The sequence below is a fragment of the Python bivittatus genome, unplaced genomic scaffold, assembly GCF_059951505.1.
Source record: "Python bivittatus isolate LINGU-HERP-01145 unplaced genomic scaffold, Pbiv_v1 ctg000330_np1212, whole genome shotgun sequence".
Lineage (NCBI taxonomy): Eukaryota > Metazoa > Chordata > Lepidosauria > Squamata > Pythonidae > Python > Python bivittatus.
The window spans coordinates 30,625,749-30,642,109 of NW_028277058.1; the positions used below are offsets into that span (position 1 = coordinate 30,625,749).

At 38.1% G+C, this 16,361-nt stretch overlaps 1 protein-coding gene across 1 annotated transcript in view; it reads left to right on the top strand.

Moving 5' to 3' along the window:
* The window catches only part of CFAP54 (cilia and flagella associated protein 54), a 159,701-nt gene that overhangs the window by 24,406 nt on the left and 118,934 nt on the right, over positions 1–16,361 (top strand). The window contains exons 14-17 of the mRNA XM_088141903.1: positions 932–1,066; positions 3,734–3,878; positions 11,352–11,419; positions 16,173–16,301. Of these exons, the coding sequence (XP_087998029.1) occupies positions 932–1,066; positions 3,734–3,878; positions 11,352–11,419; positions 16,173–16,301 (477 nt within the window). The remainder of the gene's footprint in view (positions 1–931; positions 1,067–3,733; positions 3,879–11,351; positions 11,420–16,172; positions 16,302–16,361) is intronic.

The following is a 16,361-nucleotide window of genomic DNA, read 5'->3' on the forward strand; positions in this document are numbered from 1 at the left end:
ATGTTTAAAGTTGAAATATATTGTATGTTTCACAGATATTACAAAATCATAATGCAAATCAAAATAATGCAGAGGACTTTTATTGAAGTATAGTATGTTTGAAGTTTTTACACAGTACTGGAGTAACATTTTGAGCTTAATGTATGAAACAATGTTTTTTTATATAAGCATACCGTAAATAAGTATATGACAAAATGGGACAAAATGAATTAAAAAATCTTGTTCTTCTAAGATTTTTTCCTATGAAGAAGACATAGCTATCATTTTGTAACAGCTTTCTAATTTGGACTAATTTAATAGCTTTAATTCTATAATATAAAAAATTAACTTATATTCTTGTAGCTGCTATGTGCAGGCAGTGATATCTGGATTGTATTTAAATATATAGTGCCCTATGATGTAAAACTTAGCACTGCCCCTAAAAAAGTGAAAGAGTAGTCATTGGTTTGGTTTCAGTTAGTAACAGTATCAGTTGTACAGAAAGACTGAGCATTTTATTTTTCTGTTTCATTCTTTTAGTGGTCAGTGTTTTCATCTTTAGAATTAAAAAGTAGATTCATAGTTTCAGGTTCTCAGTCAGAAATGGAAAAAAGTAAAGATATGAAAGGGAACTATTTGGGTCTAATTTTTTTTCTTTTATGTTATAGAGCTAGTGGGGAACAAATATTGTTACAACTATTGGCCAACAGAAAAGGGGAAATGTTAGCATTTGCAATAACAGTGACAGCTAACTTACTTGCAGGGTCTCCCAATTTTAAATATTAAGTGACTTTGTGTAGGATGCAACCATGTAGAAGTTGCAATTACTGAAGGAATACAGGACCAGGCATTGGGAGAAAATTAACATGTCAAATAAAAATGTATTTTGATATTTGCAAGGCTTGTTGATAACTATTAGTTAAGAAGCATTTGAAAAATACTTTTCTTTCAGGTTCACCTTCCAGACAGAGAAATGATAATTGATGCAACTATGTTTTTGTGGCAAAAGTGTAAAGTAGGAATTCAAAAGATCCAGATGAGTGGAAGTAACTTCTTAAAGTTCATTCATAAATACCAAACACCCAAGGTAATCCTTTACCATAAAGTTATACTTATAAACTTACAGAGTATCATGAACCTACCTATCTGTAAACAGTTCACTTACTGGTTTTGAAGTGGGTACTGATATTTGCTTTTTAAACTCTGCCTAGTATAACTAGGATAACTTCTGTAAGGAAAATGAAGTTCAGTTTGCTTATGATATGCCATATAAGGCAAGGCCACCATATGTAATCAGCTGAAAGCTGAGCATGAAGAAGGCGATGGACATAGAAGAACTCCAAGTTTTTTTAAAAAGAGATGCACAGTGTAGCCCTTAGGGAATGATAGATGGAAGAAGTAGAAGAAGGTAGAATAACTAAAGATGCAAAGCTGTTATGGGCAGTTTGCAGAGAAGAAATTAGCAAAGAGATTTGGGAAATGTTTATGTTTTATGTTTAATTCTTTTTAAGCAGGCTATCAGGGCAGCTTATTACTATCAATAAGAATACTAATTCAAACATTAGACTGTTGAGATTATTATGATGACTGTTTGCTATTCCTCTCCTGTTTTAAAGGCATTTAGTTAAAATAGTCATGACGGCTGAATAGTTCAATTGTTAATGGTAAGGAAGCAACAGGTAGAAAAAGCAGTAAAACAGGTCACTTTGCTGGGATCTTAATATTCTTCTCCTTGTTCCATATTCTGGATTTTTCAGTCCCTTAGCCTCTCCATTTTCATATAGTGTAGACTTGTTTGATAGGTTTCTTTTCTTATTTTCTATTCTTAGACCATAAGAATGTGACTCAACCAGCGAGGTATGAAACTTTTAGAAAATTGCCACTGTGTTCTCCATGATCTTTATAGAAGGCCCCTAATATTAATGTTTTGTCTGCATTCAGTCCTTAGTATGCATGCTCATAGGGAAATGGCTCCTGCCTTCCCACTGAGTTCCTGCATAGCAATTATATTAGGAGGAAGTTTCATTTCTGCTTTTCTTGAAATGTTCCAAATTGTGGCAGCAGATACATCTTGAGTGGGGGGCATGATATCGGCTTGTTCTGGTATGCTGAAGATTATAGAATGGGTACATTTCATCAGATAGGGATAGTGAATGGCTCATCACAGCCCTTAGTATCATAACTATTTCCTTTTGGATAAGCAATATTATGCAAACTGCAGAAAAAGAGTGAAAAGCAGTAAACAAGATAAACTGGAGGCAAGGGGTAACAGAAGAAAGAAAAAAAATCTAAATCTAATTCACATCAACATCATTCACTATATTTCATATATTTCTATTCTTGCAAAATATTGTTGCTTCTATCATATCCATATACCACTTCGTATAATGCCTTTTGCTTTATATGAACTTCTCATATAAAGATACTTGTTTTGCAGTTTAGTCCTGATTCATACTCTGCATATGACCAGACCACCTCAACATGTTTCTTTTATAATGGTGACTCACTTTTGAATTCATTCTTGTTCAATATTGAACTATTCATTAAACATTCTAAATATAGAATCTTTCATCAAGCTTTTATTCTTCACTAATCCCCTCAGTTTTTCATTGTACTGTAATCAGATCAATAAAATTTCTAGATTTCATTCCTTTTCCATGAGTAGATACAAATAGACATGCTCAAACTGTGCATTCAAAACTAACTGGTACTTAACAGGCATTATTCTGACCCATTTTTGGGTCTCCAAAGGGCCCGATAATTCTCTTGCCTTGTCTTCACCTGTCAGTTTATGTGACTTAACAGAGTAACTTTTGATCTGGATGACATTAATTCAGAATGTTGTACAGTTCTTTTCAAAACTCCTTCATGTTTGTTATCATGACACCAACCTATGAATTCCTATTTTCATACATAGCCACATCACTCTAAATGATACCAGTTCATAGTTTCTGACATGTGTTTTATATCTTTCATTCATAATTAAGTATATAGCTTCAGTTCTTCTCATGTATTTATCAATTCCACTCCATAAAACGGAACATTTCATTTACATCTATTGCAACCTTCCCCTTTTTTTAATAACATATTTGTGTTTCTTTTCTATATTTCATTCATTGATTCATGTTCTTTACCATGTTCTCCTCTTGTACTTCAAATCACAATCTTCCACATGCCATGGGCAAGCAAAGTTTTCATGTAACAGTTTTAGAAAGGAACAAAAAGAGTAGATTGGTTATCGGTATCACATTCGGCACTCCTTAGTAATGATATGATAACACAGTTTTGGCACGTTTTGGCTAGTATATGACATGTATAACCAAACTCAGTTTTATCCCAGTCATGCTGACATTATTCTATGACAGCTAGGCTCTCAAAGACCACCTTGAAACTATCCTACCAACCAAGAGGTATAGTACATGCAGTGTACTGATGGATGCTTAAAATACCCTTCCTTGATGGTTCATTAAATAGCTGCTGTGGAAGCAGTGAATATGTGAATATATGAACTGAAATTTGGTGGGCAAACTTCCTACCAAAACATTTGCCTAGCTCTAGAACATTTCAAATGTTGCCTTGGGTGAGTGAGAACTGGTATGTGTGATTGCATTGATCATCTGACAAACAGCTATAGTAAACAAAATTATCTTGGCATTGTTCTTGGCAATGTATTGTTCATCTCTGTATATTTCCTATTTGTAAATTCTGTAGTAAATTTCTAAAAATCTTCTTTTAATTTTGTTTGTTTGCTTAGTGGCTTCACATTCTTTATATAATTAATGAAGTAATTCACACCATTAATCTTGGAAACATTAATCCTGTATTAATAGCTGAAGTATCATTACGGCTAACATCAGTGATGGAAAATATTGCAGACTTCAAATCTGGAGACACATCAGGTACATGGTTTTTAAAATTTGGTTGAAAACACATAATGCTATATAGTGTTATAAAATATTGAACTAACCCTATTTTATTTAACATCTATATGAACCTGCTAGGAGAGGCCATCTGTCAGTATGGGATGAAGTATCATCAGTATGCTAATGATTTCAGCTATCTATTTCTGTCAGCCTTAGGAGGTAGACTGACAGAAAGTCCCAAGGTCATTGCCACATACTGTTACACTTTCTAATTGGAGCTGAACAGGAGATGCATTAGCAGTCTTGAGCAGTATCTGAAGGCTGTAAAGGTCTGGATGGGGAAAAACAAGGTCAGACCTAACTTAAGCAAGTTAAAGTAGCTGATAGTTGAAAAACTGGCCAATTTCAAAATGGTATCAACTTTGGCTCTGGATAGCATTGTATACCCAGTAAAAAAGCATATGTGGAATCTGGTGTGCTCCTGAACTCATGGCTCCTGTTGGAAGAGCAGGTGGAAGTGGTGGACAGGAAGTGCCTTTTTCACTTCACAACTGGAGTACTGTAACTCACTTTAGATGGGACTGCTCTTGAACACCACCTAGAAACTTCAAGTTGTGCAAAATGTGGCTGTTTTCTGATAATAGGGGAAACCTAGTAGACCTTTATTGTGGGAACTACATAGGCTATCAATTTGCTTCCAGGTGAAATTTGTGCTAATTATTACCTATAAAATTCACCTAGTTATCTTTGAGACCATCTGCATCTCTCATGAGATGTAGTGGGAAGGTACTTGGAAAAGAGTGTTCCCCACAGGTGACCATCTCCTCTGTAACAGCTTATACCTGAGATAGGATCATTTCCTTCCTTCATAACATTTTGGAAATTAGCAATGATCTTGTTCCACAGAGCCTTCTGGGACTGAGGGTTGAAACAGAATCACTGAGTGTCAGTGATTTTGTTCAATATTATGGGTTTTGTAGTTGCTTGTAATATGGGACTGTAAGTCATTTTGGGTTGTTTTTATTGAAGTGGTGTGGAAATTGCATTAATAAATAAATCCATATATTAAAACAATATCAATAAACAGCATGGTATCAGCCACATTACATCCAATCGCTACTTGGCATCCTCCACACTGAAGGTTTTATGGAAGAGCATAATCTTAATGGTCTTCCTGCATGTTAACATTGAGGGAGTCATCTAACCTCAGGGGAAGGTTATTCCAGAGTAAGGGTGTTATGACTGAGAAGGCCTGTCTCTGGGCTCCTGTTCCCTTAACAACTTGGGAGAGTTGAATCTTTAGCATGCCCTCTTGGCCAATGTGTATTGGATGAGTGGGTTCTTTTGGAACAGAAGATCCTTAGGTGAAAACCCAAGTTGTAAAGAACTTTATATGTAATAACCAGCACCTTGAATTGAACCTAGAAGCCAGTGCAGCTCATGCAATAATGCAGCATCAACAAGTAGATAGCTGCATGTTGCATCAACTGTAGCTTTCGAATGACAAATATATGTCAGGGATAGTGGACTGCTCAGCTTCCTGAGCCCCTCAGGGCTTACATTCTTCAAAATAACAAAAGATGTTAACAAAAGAAATTATCTAAAATTCTCATATTTAAATCAATAAAGAGATAGAAATGTAATCCTTTAATCCTACTCATCTGCTAAAACAACTATTACATCAACATAGCATTTTCAGTACTTCCACACTTTGTTGGATAGTCAATTTCAGAAAATGCTGCTGCTGCTTTGCAGTTGTGTGATAAGGGTCTCCTGCAATTCTATTCAATTCCCCATTGTGTTCAACTTCTACATGAAATAGTGAGATTATTTGGAAGATGAGGGCCGGGGTGTCACCTGTATTTGTCACCAATAACACCCAGCTTTTCTTCTGTTTCTAAGATTTTGATTAGATAGGTATTTTGAACTGGTGTTTGGATATGCTAATAGACTTGATGAATCCAGACAAGATGGAGGCACTAGGGTTGTTTTTTCTGTTAAGTTAAATGTAGCTGATCTGTTCTGTGTATAATTGTACTCTCCCAAAGAGTTCTTGAAATACCAGTGGCCTCAAGGATGCAGAACACCTTTTTTCAGCATCAACTGATATACCAGCAGTGGCAGCATTTAGAGAAAGATATTTGGACTGCTGCAGTGGGTTGGTTATAGAGCTGCCTTATAAAATGTAATAGGAATTTCAGTTAGGGCAAGATGGTATAGTCATAAATAGTGAGATCATCTCTTTTGTGTTTCTTGTAAATCAGAATTATAATAGCCAAGCCCCAGAACTTCGGAATCTTGGTGGAACAATCTTTCTATAAAAAGAGAAGGCAGCACTAGGATTTACCAGTCCAGATTACTATTTATGACTTCACAAGTAAGGAAATCCATACTTGCAATTTTTCCTGATTTAAGCTACTTAACTATGTCTTCAGTTTCTGAGTATGAAACTAGGGACCACTGGGGTAAGGAGATCACATCCAATCCATGTCCACAGAGGGGGCCTCAATCTAAAGGAGAAAAATTATCTTCCCAGATATCAGTAGGTATGTTGAGAGGAGGGACAAGACATTTGAGAGAGATGGGACTATAAAATTCCAGAGAATGGCAGGTTCTTTGTGGGGGTTGCTGCTATCATACATTGCCAGGATTCCCTAATAGCTTTCCTTCTTTTCTCACAAATCAATTGCTTATACTGTTTTTGTTTAGTTTCAGTAACTGATTGAACAAAAAAACAAGTTTCTATTTATACAGTTTGAAATATTGACTCTTAGTGTTTTGGCATTCATGAACAAACCAGGTGTGGTACTTATTTGTGTGCCTCCTGACAGTAGGGGATTGTAAGATGGTCAACATCAGCTGAAACAACTTAATTAAATTCTGGTGCACCTCCCACTATTGCTGAATGGAATAAGTTAGTTGGTTCCGATAATCATCAGTTTGGACCATTTAGCCCAAGTGAGGCAGAAGTCATCAGTTACAATTGTGGTATGTCAGAGCTGAAAGTGCTACCTGTCAAAGGTTCTCAGAAATAAAGTTCCTGGGAAGTGATTGCTTTCAGGTCAATTGTCTAAAGTAAATTTAAATATGTAGGCATTATGGCATGTAATATCTCAATATAATCTATCAACAAAAAGTTAGAACCAGCCCAATGTACATTTTTGATTGGAAGGTCATCACTTGTGGGCCCATTACAAATTGTCAAATTCAATTTTGTGGAAGTTTGGAAAAGACAGAGGCCTTTATAATTCGCAATCACTTCTTTAGATTGACATTGTAAAAGTGGGAACATTCTGTGGACTGGCAATGAAGTTTGGCAGAAACAATTTATCTCACAATTTCTCACATTGAAATAACTAACAAATATTGAGCGTACTACATAACTCTTTTATATACGTTCCATTTATTTATTTATCTATCATATTTATATAGCCACCCATCTCACACAAGGTGACTCTGGGCAGCGTACAACAATTATTTTACCTTACTGAAATTTTATCTGTGACTGTAGCATGAGGGGGGAATATATACATTAATAAAAACAGGAATTAATTAAGCAATGCTGCCATTACATACCATTCCAGTGATTGGAGATTGAATATAGGAACCTGCAGGAAGTGGAAATTAGCATGCCTAAACCCCACAAAGTGTCCCTTGAACTGCTCCAAGCACAGCTTCCAAGATAATTTTCTTGAACTCTTTAGGAGCACTTTGCCCGCATTCCTAAAAGAAGACTATGTTATAGTTGAAAATGTATGCCAGAAATGGTGGATTTTTTCTTCTGGCTTTCCACTCTCCAGTGTCCCAGGGTATGAGAGCCAGGGGGCAAGCTGTAGTTGAATGCTTCAACAGGTCAGGGTATCACTACAGATATTTTATGAGAGACTCCAGGCCCATTATAGCCCACATCACATTTATAGTTGTCAGTTGTCTCTCAGTGAGGATGGAATAGAAGCCTTCAAAGCCTTTTTTACATTCTTTGAATTCTACAAGGCTAGACTCATGCCTCTGTGTTGTGCCTCAGTCCACAAGAGGAGCAGATTGGTAGGGCTTCAGAATCCTCTATTTCAGTGCTAGGGAAGGATGGTGCAGTCCCATTTTTGCAGCCATCCAAATTGGTTAATTGAGCAGCTGTTTCATGCACTGCAGATAAAGTTTGCTTGAGATCACCCAGTCTCTTTAGTAGATCCTCCTGCTTATAACTTGGCAAGGCTCCCGAAGTGTCAGTTACTTCTGCCCCTAGAGAGTCAATGGCAATCTGTCTTCCTGTCATTTTCTAAGGTTGTTTATCAAGGAGGCTGCTCTCAAGGAAACTGCTTGTTTGGTCTTCGTGCTTATCTGTAGCTGCCACATTTCATGTTTGAAGTACTGACAGCATCTTCTTGGTATAATTCAAAGAGTGAATAATCTGTACCTCACAAAATACAAAATATATTTTGGAAATATAAAGTGCCCCAAAAGACTTCATTTTAAAGAGCAGGCTTAGGACCCTGGGATGCTTAAACATTTTGCTGGGCAGCCACTTTTACTCTAACAGATCAGTTGTATAGTAAAGACAGCAAAGTAACTAGTTTACAGAGAAACAAATTGCTTCTTTGAACCCCACAGGCTTTTGAATCTATCAAGAATGATTGGTAAAGAAATCTAGCTATTTTGGAAGGTGTTGTTTTTACTTCCAGACTCCTGTCTTTCATGAACCAAGGAGAGGCTGTTTCTGAATTCATCACCCATTTTGTTGGATTCACGGTTAAGATCAGATTTTTTTTTTTTTTGGATAAAGGTAGTTTGCTCATTTTTAGATCCAGGACTTAGTTCTGTAGCAGTCTCTGCTAATTTGGCATGATAGGAGTGAGTGAATACAACAAAGGACTTCTTCAGTGAGTCCACTTTTCCCTATTAAATATTCAAAGATTGAAATTACAGTCTGTGCACTCAATAAGCACTGAATGGATACAAAATATGTAACCTTGTCATTATTAAGGATCTCTTCCTGGCAGCTTTTTGTGGTGAATGCTGTGGCAGAAGGAACAGCAGTTGCCATAAGAGAAGGAGCTGTTGAATCTGGAGTGCCCAGGGACTCAGATTCCTCATGGTAGAAAGTAGAGAATTGGGCTGTTAGTTGGGACACACTCTCAGTTTTCAAGTCCCACTCCAGCACATTATATTTGTTAACCAGTGCCCTAGTCTTGTTCCAATATTAGCTTTGTTATTATTTCTATTATTACTTACATCATAATTCCTCTTCTTAGGTCCTTTGAGATTGTCAATTTTTTGTTGTGTGGATGGTTTGTGTAACATTTTTATTCCAAAGTTCACTCTCTGTTGTTTTTTCTTTTTCTCATTATATTATCTTTTCTTTTAACAGGGAGTATAGATAAAATATGTGGCCTATAAAGGATAAAAGCTAATCATACACAGTTAAGTTCAGGATCTGGTGAAATAAAATAATAATAAAATAGGGAGTTTAGAAAGGCAGCAGAGAGAGCTAATAAAAAGGTCCTTTCACTTCACCATCTAGAAGTGTTTATATCTATCAGTTCCTATTAACAGACATATTACTTTATAGCTATTGTAATTCCTGTGCTTTCAAACCAGTATTTTGTCACTTATCCTGTTCAGGTCAATTCAGAGTGCTGGTGTTAATGTATAAAGATGGCTTCTGCCTGTAAATTTGTGTATTACCATTATTATGATAAGTGGGATATTTTGGGCCTTTTAATTGGTCAAGTTCTTTTAGGCTGTGAATTTTAGGTCTTGGCACTAATTATCTTTTCTCTTACTGATTTTACATTTCTGTGTTAATATGTTAATAAGTGTGGTTGTTGTTGTTCAGTTGTTAAGTCGTGTCCGACTCTTCGTGACCCCATGAACCATATCACGCCAGGCCTTCCTGTCCTTCACTGCCTCCTGGAGTTTGATCAGTTTCATGTTCATTGCTTTGGTGATGCTGTCTAACCATCTTATCCTCTGCCTTCTCCTTTTGCCTGCAATCTTTCCCAGCATCAGGGTCTTTTCCAAAGAGTCCTCTCTTCACATTAGGTGGCCAAAGTATCTGAGCTTGAGCTTCAGTATCAATCCTTCCAATGAGCAGTCAGGGTTGATTTCCTTTAGGATTGACTGGTTTGACTTTCTAGCAGTCCAAGGGACTCCTAAGAGTCTTCCCAGCACCACAATTCAAAGGCATAAATTCTTCAGCACTCAGCCGTCCTTACAGTCCAGCTCTCACAGCCATACATTGCTACTGGAAAAACCATAGCTCTGATTATGCGGATCTTTGTCGGCAAGGTGACGTCTCTGCTTTTTAATATGCAGTCTAGGTTTGCCATAGCTTTCCTCCCAAGGAGCAAGCGTCTTTTAATTTCATGGCTGCAGTCTCCGTCTGCGGTGATCTTGGAGCCCAATAAATGAAGTCTGTTACTGCTTCCATTTCTACCCCTTCTATTTGCCAGGAATTGATGGGTCCAGATGCCATGATCTTAGTTTTTTTAATGTTGAGTTTCAAGCCAGCTTTTGCACTCTCATCCTTCACCCTCATCAAGAGGCTCTTTAGTTCTTCTTCACTTTCTGCTATTAGGGTGGTATTATCTGCATATCTGAGGTTGTTGATATTTCTCCCCGCAATCTTAATTCTGGCTTGTGATTCTTCCAGCCCGGCATTTCTCATGATGTATTCTGCATATAAGTTAAATAAGCAGGGTGACAGTATACAGCCTTGTCGTACTCCTTTCTCTATTTTGAACCAATCAGTTGTTCCATGACCGGTTCTAACTGTTGCTCCTCGGCCCGCATACAGATTTCTCAGGAGACAGGTAAGGTGGTCTGGTACCCCCATCTTTTAAAGAATTTGCCACAGTTAGTTGTGATCCACACAATCCAAGGCTTTTGCATAGTCAGTGAAGGAGAAATAGATGTTTTTCTGGAACTCTCGAGCTTTCTCCATGATCCAGCGAATGGTGGCAATTTGATCTCTAGTTCTTCTGCCTCTTCGAAACCCAGCTTGTACATCCAGTAATTCTCGGTTCATGTACTGCTGAAGCCTAGCTTGTAGAATTTTGAACATAACCTTGCTAGCATGTGAAATGAGTGCAATCATGCGGTAGTTTGAGCATTCTTTGGCATTGCCCTTCTTTGGAATTGTCAATTCTATTAGTTTTATGTTAGGCAGTGGTTGAACGAGTGGCATTGTACTGATTGACTTCCAAACTTTAACATTTGCTAACTGGCAATTAAATATCAAATAAGGAAATAACTTTTGAGTGGTTATTGGTCTATAATATGTTCACTCTTAACCTGTGTGAAACGTGATGTTCAGTTAAAACTGTCCTTGGAATTAAATGGTGGTTATTGAGTTTTGAGCAGCATGTATTAAGCCATTTTTTAAGTTGTACGGTATGTGTTTTCAGGTATGGAAACAAGATTAAAAACCAGATAATTTTATTGCTGGTCTGTTAGTATAATAGATTTAATACAGTACTTTTAAAACCTTTTTTACTTTTCCCTCTCCTGCAGTTTTAGCAGAAGACGATTCTCTGTTGCTTTCAGAATACTGTACCAGTGACATTCCTTCATTATTACAGGTACTTTTCCCTTAACAACTAGATTAATATTTGCAGCTGATTATAATTTTGAAAAGCCACTGATACTCACAATACAAAGTGAAAATTGTAATAGAAAACAAAGTACATTCCAAAGAAGAGAAGATACTGCAAATGCTGGGAAAACTTGCTGTGTTTCAACCCAGAATGAGAATTCAACTTGTGAAATGTTAGTCTCAAAGAAGAGTCAAGAGTAAAATTACAAGATATGTGCGGTTTTTTTCTAACTCAAGTGAAAACGCAAAGTAGAGAAGAATTCCCAGATTATATCCCAACAGTTTCTTCCTTTAAGAACTTCACGTGCTGGATCAGTAATGACAACAGCCCACAACTCCAGTGGTTGGGGAAGAGAGGAGGTAGAGGTATTTTACTCTCTTCCTTCATTGGCAGGGTTTTTAAGCATAACCTTTGGAACAGCTAAATCTAAATTGAATTATCTTCCATTAAACAAGAACAAAAGAACGCTTATCCTTCTCTAATTTGAGCCGATCTGATGCAAAAATGTTGAGGAGAGGGGAAGCTCACACTTTATTACAAAACGTACAATTCCTGAATTCCATGGTATATATAATTCCTGTATGTTGAATTAACATTTGTATTTAGATCCATATCGAGAGCCAAATATTGTTTATGTAACAGTTGAAATTTAAAAATGACAGCCAGTTTGGTGTTTTGGTTAAGATACCAGGCTAGAATCAGGGAGACTGAATTCTAGACACAAAGCCAGCTGGGTGTTTTGGGCCAGTCATTCTCTCTCAACCCTAGGAAGCAGGCACTTCTGAAAATCCTGCCAAGATAACTGCAGGGGCTAGTCCAGGCAGTTGCCAGGAGTCAACACTTGAATTGAGATAGGTGGTTATAGAAATTGCATAAATCAAATAAATAAATAAAACACTATCTTGGCACAGAGACATACAAAATTAGAAATAAGTATGAAATACGTTATGAATTGCTAGCATGATTATTGAACTAGAAATAAAGGTCACGTGTGTAGACTTTTAGCAATTCTAGCAAATATTAACTAGTTTTACATCATCAGGAAACTTGTGATTTGGAAGCTGTGTACAAGTACAAAAGACAATTTCAGAGTGATATATTTTTGTATTAGCAAATAATTGTTTGAAAGGGTCATTTTATTATATGAAAATAGAAGGCATTTTTTTGATATGCTATGTGCCTCTGTCCAGGAAGGGTTTATGTCATTGAGCCTTTAAGGTATATCTGTTTATCTTGAGGTTCTTCACATTGCTTCACTATAATTTTTAACCAATTCAGCTACAGCTAATATAGTGGTGCTGCTCAGAATGTAATTCTCTTGCTTAAGATGTAAAGTTTCATGATTTTCCAAAAGTAATAACTAGAAATGTGTTGTTGTTGTTTAGTCGTTAAGTCGTGTCCGACTCTTCGTGACCCCATGAACCATATTGCGCCAGGCCTTCCTGTCCTTCACTGCCTCCCTGAGTTTGGTCAGTTTCATGCTCATTGCTTCAGTGATGCTATCTAACCATCTCATCCTCTGCCGTCCTCTTCTCCTTTTGCCTTCAATCTTTCCCAGCATCAGGGTCTTCTCCAAAGAGATCTCTCTTCGCATTAGGTGGCCAAAATATCTGAGCTTGAGCTTCATTATCGATCCTTCCAATGAGCAATCAGGGTTGATTTCCTTTAAGATTGACTGGTTTGACCTCCTAGCAGTCCAGGGAACTCTTAAGAGTCTTCTCCAGCACCACAGTTCAAAGGCATCAATTCTTCGGCGCTCGGCCTTTTTTATGGTCCAGCTCTCACAGCCATACATTACTACTGGAAAAACCATAGCTTTGACTATGCGGATCTTTGTCGGCAAGGTGACGTCTCTGCTTTTTAATATGCTATCTAGGCTTGCCATAGCTTTCCTCCCAAGGAGCAAGCGTCTTTTAATTTCATGGCTGCAGTCTCCGTCTGCGGTGATCTTGGAGCCCAAATAAATGAAGTCTGTTACTGCTTCCATTTCTACCCCTTCTATTTGCCAGGAATTGATGGGTCCAGATGCCATGATCTTAGTTTTTTTAATGTTGAGTTTCAAGCCAGCTTTTGCACTCTCCTCTTTCACCCTCATCAAGAGGCTCTTTAGTTCTTCTTCACTTTCTGCCATTAGGGTGGTATCGTCCGCATATCTGAGGTTGTTGATGATTCTCCCTGCAATCTTAATTCCGGCTTGTGATTCTTCCAGCCTGGCATTTCTCATGATGTACTCTGCATATAGGTTAAATAAGCAGGGTGACAGTATACAGCTGTCGTACACCTTTCCCTATTTTGAACCAATCGGTTGTTCCATGACCGGTTCTAACTGTTGCTTCTTGGCCCGCATACAGATTTCTCAGGAGACAGGTAAGGTGGTCTGGTATTCCCATCTCTTTAAGAATTTGCCACAGTTAGTTGTGATCCACACAATCAAAGGCTTTTGCATAGTCAATGAAGCAGAAGTAGATATTTTTCTGGAACTCTCGTGCTTTCTCCATGATCCAGCGAATGTTGGTGATTTGATCTCTAGTTCCTCTGCCTCTTCGAAACCCAGCTTGTACATCCGGTAGTTCTCGGTTCATGTATTGCTGAAGCCTAGCTTGTAGGATTTTGAGCATAACCTTGCTAGCATGTGAAATGAGTGCAATTGTGCGATAGTTTGAGCATTCTTTGGCGTTGCCCTTCTTTGGAATTGGAACGTAAACTGACCTTTTCCAATCCCGTGGCCACTGTTGCGTTTTCCAAACTTGCTGGCATATTGAGTGCAGCACTTTAACACCATCATCTTTTAGTATTTTAAATAACTCAGCTGGAATCCTGTCATCTCCACTAGCTTTGTTGTTAGCAATGCTTCCTAAGGCCCACTTGACTTCACTCTCTAGGATGTCTGGCTCAAGGTCAGTGATCACACCAGCGTGGACATCAGGGACATTAAGATCTTTCTTGTATAGTTCTTCTGTGTATTCTTGCCACCTCTTCTTAATCTCTTCTGCTTCTGTTAGGTCCCTGCCTTTTTTGTCCTTTATCATGCCCATCTTTGCACTAAACGTTCCTTTCATATCTCCAATTTTCTTGAAGAGATCTCTAGTCTTCCCCATTCTATTGTTTTCCTCAATTTCTTTGCATTGTTCATTTAAGAAGGCCTTCTTATCTCTCCTGGCTATTCTCTGGAAATCTGCATTCAGTTGCTTATATCTTTCCCTTTCACCCTTGCTTTTCGCATTCCTTCTTTCCACAGCTATTTGTAAAGCCTCATCAGACAGCCATTTTGCTTTCTTGCATTTCTTTTTCTTTGGGATGGTTTTAGTTGCTGCCTCCTGTACAATGTTACGGACCTCCGTCCATAGTTCTTCAGGCACTCTGTCTACCAAATCTAATCCTCTAAATCTATTCATCACCTTCACTGTGTACTCACAAGGAATATGATCTAAGTCATACCTGAGTGGTCTAGTGGTTTTCCCTACATTCTTCAATTTAAGCCTAAATTTTGCAGTAAGAAGCTCATGATCTGAGCCACAGTCAGCTCCTGGTCTTGTTTTTGCTGTCTGTATAGAGCTTCTCCATCTTTGGCTGCAAAGTATATAATCAATCTGGTTTCGGTATTGACCATCTGGTGATGTCCATGTGTAGAGTCGTCTCTTGTGTTGTTGGAAAAGAGTGTTTGCTATGACTAGCTTGTTCTCTTGACAGAACTCTATTAGCCTTTGCCCTGCTTCATTTTGTACTCCAAGGCCAAATTTGCCTGTTATTCCGATTACTCCTTGACTTCCTACTTTAGCATTCCAATCCCCTATGATGAAAAGGACATCTTTTTTTGGTGCTAGTTCTAGAAGGTGTTGTAGGTCTTCATAGAAGCGGTCAACTTCAGCTTCTTCAGCATCAGTGGTTGGGGCATAGACTTGGATGACTGTGATATTGAATGGTTTGCCTTGGATACGCACTGAGATCATTCTGTCGTTTTTGAGGTTGTACCCCATTACTGCCTTTCCCACTCTCTTATTCACTATGAGTGCAACTCCATTTCTTCTAAGGGTTTCTTGCCCACAGTAGTAGATATAATGGTCACCCGAATTAAATTCACCCATTCCCGTCCATTTCAGTTCGCTGATTCCCAAGATGTCGACGTTCAATCTTGTCATCTCATGTTTGACCACATCCAGCTTGCCTTGGTTCATAGATCTTACATTCCAGGTACCTATACAATATTGTTCTTTACAGCATCGGACCTTCTTTTCGCTTCCAGATACATCCACAGCTGAACGTCCTTTCGGCTTTGGCCCAGCCGCTTCACTCTTTCTGGAGCTACTTGGAAATGCCCTCCGCTCTTCCCCAGTAGCATATTGGACACCTTCCGACCTGAGGGGCTCATCTTCCGGCATCATATCTTTTAGCCTTTTAACATTGTCCATGGGGTTTTCTTGGCAAGGATACTGGAGTGGGTTGCCATTTCCTTCTCCAGTGGACCACATTTTGTCAGAACTCTCTGTCATGACCTGTCCGTCTTGGGTGGCCCTGCACGGTATAGCTCATGGCTTCACTGAGTTACGCAAGCCCCTTCGCCACGACAAGGCAGTGATCCATGAAGGGAACTAGAAATGTGACTACATCCTAATAGATGCCATTTTGTTTCCTTGGTTTTCTCTGTAGTTCTTAAAATAAAGTTTTAGAACCAAAAATTAATTGCCTTTCTTTCACTTTTGTGATTTTGTCACTAATCAAATGTGTACATATTTTTCAGCAATCTCCCCCAGAACAATTATTTTTGGCTTATGAGTATATTGACAGAGCAATTAGCGCAATTAATCGAGCTCACATGCTAACAGTTTTACCTGATGGAGCATCAGTGCTTGATAATTATTGTAAAAAGGTAAGCAATGCAAAGTAACAGATCACTGCACATGACTAGTTGAAAAGTTTTACTGACTCT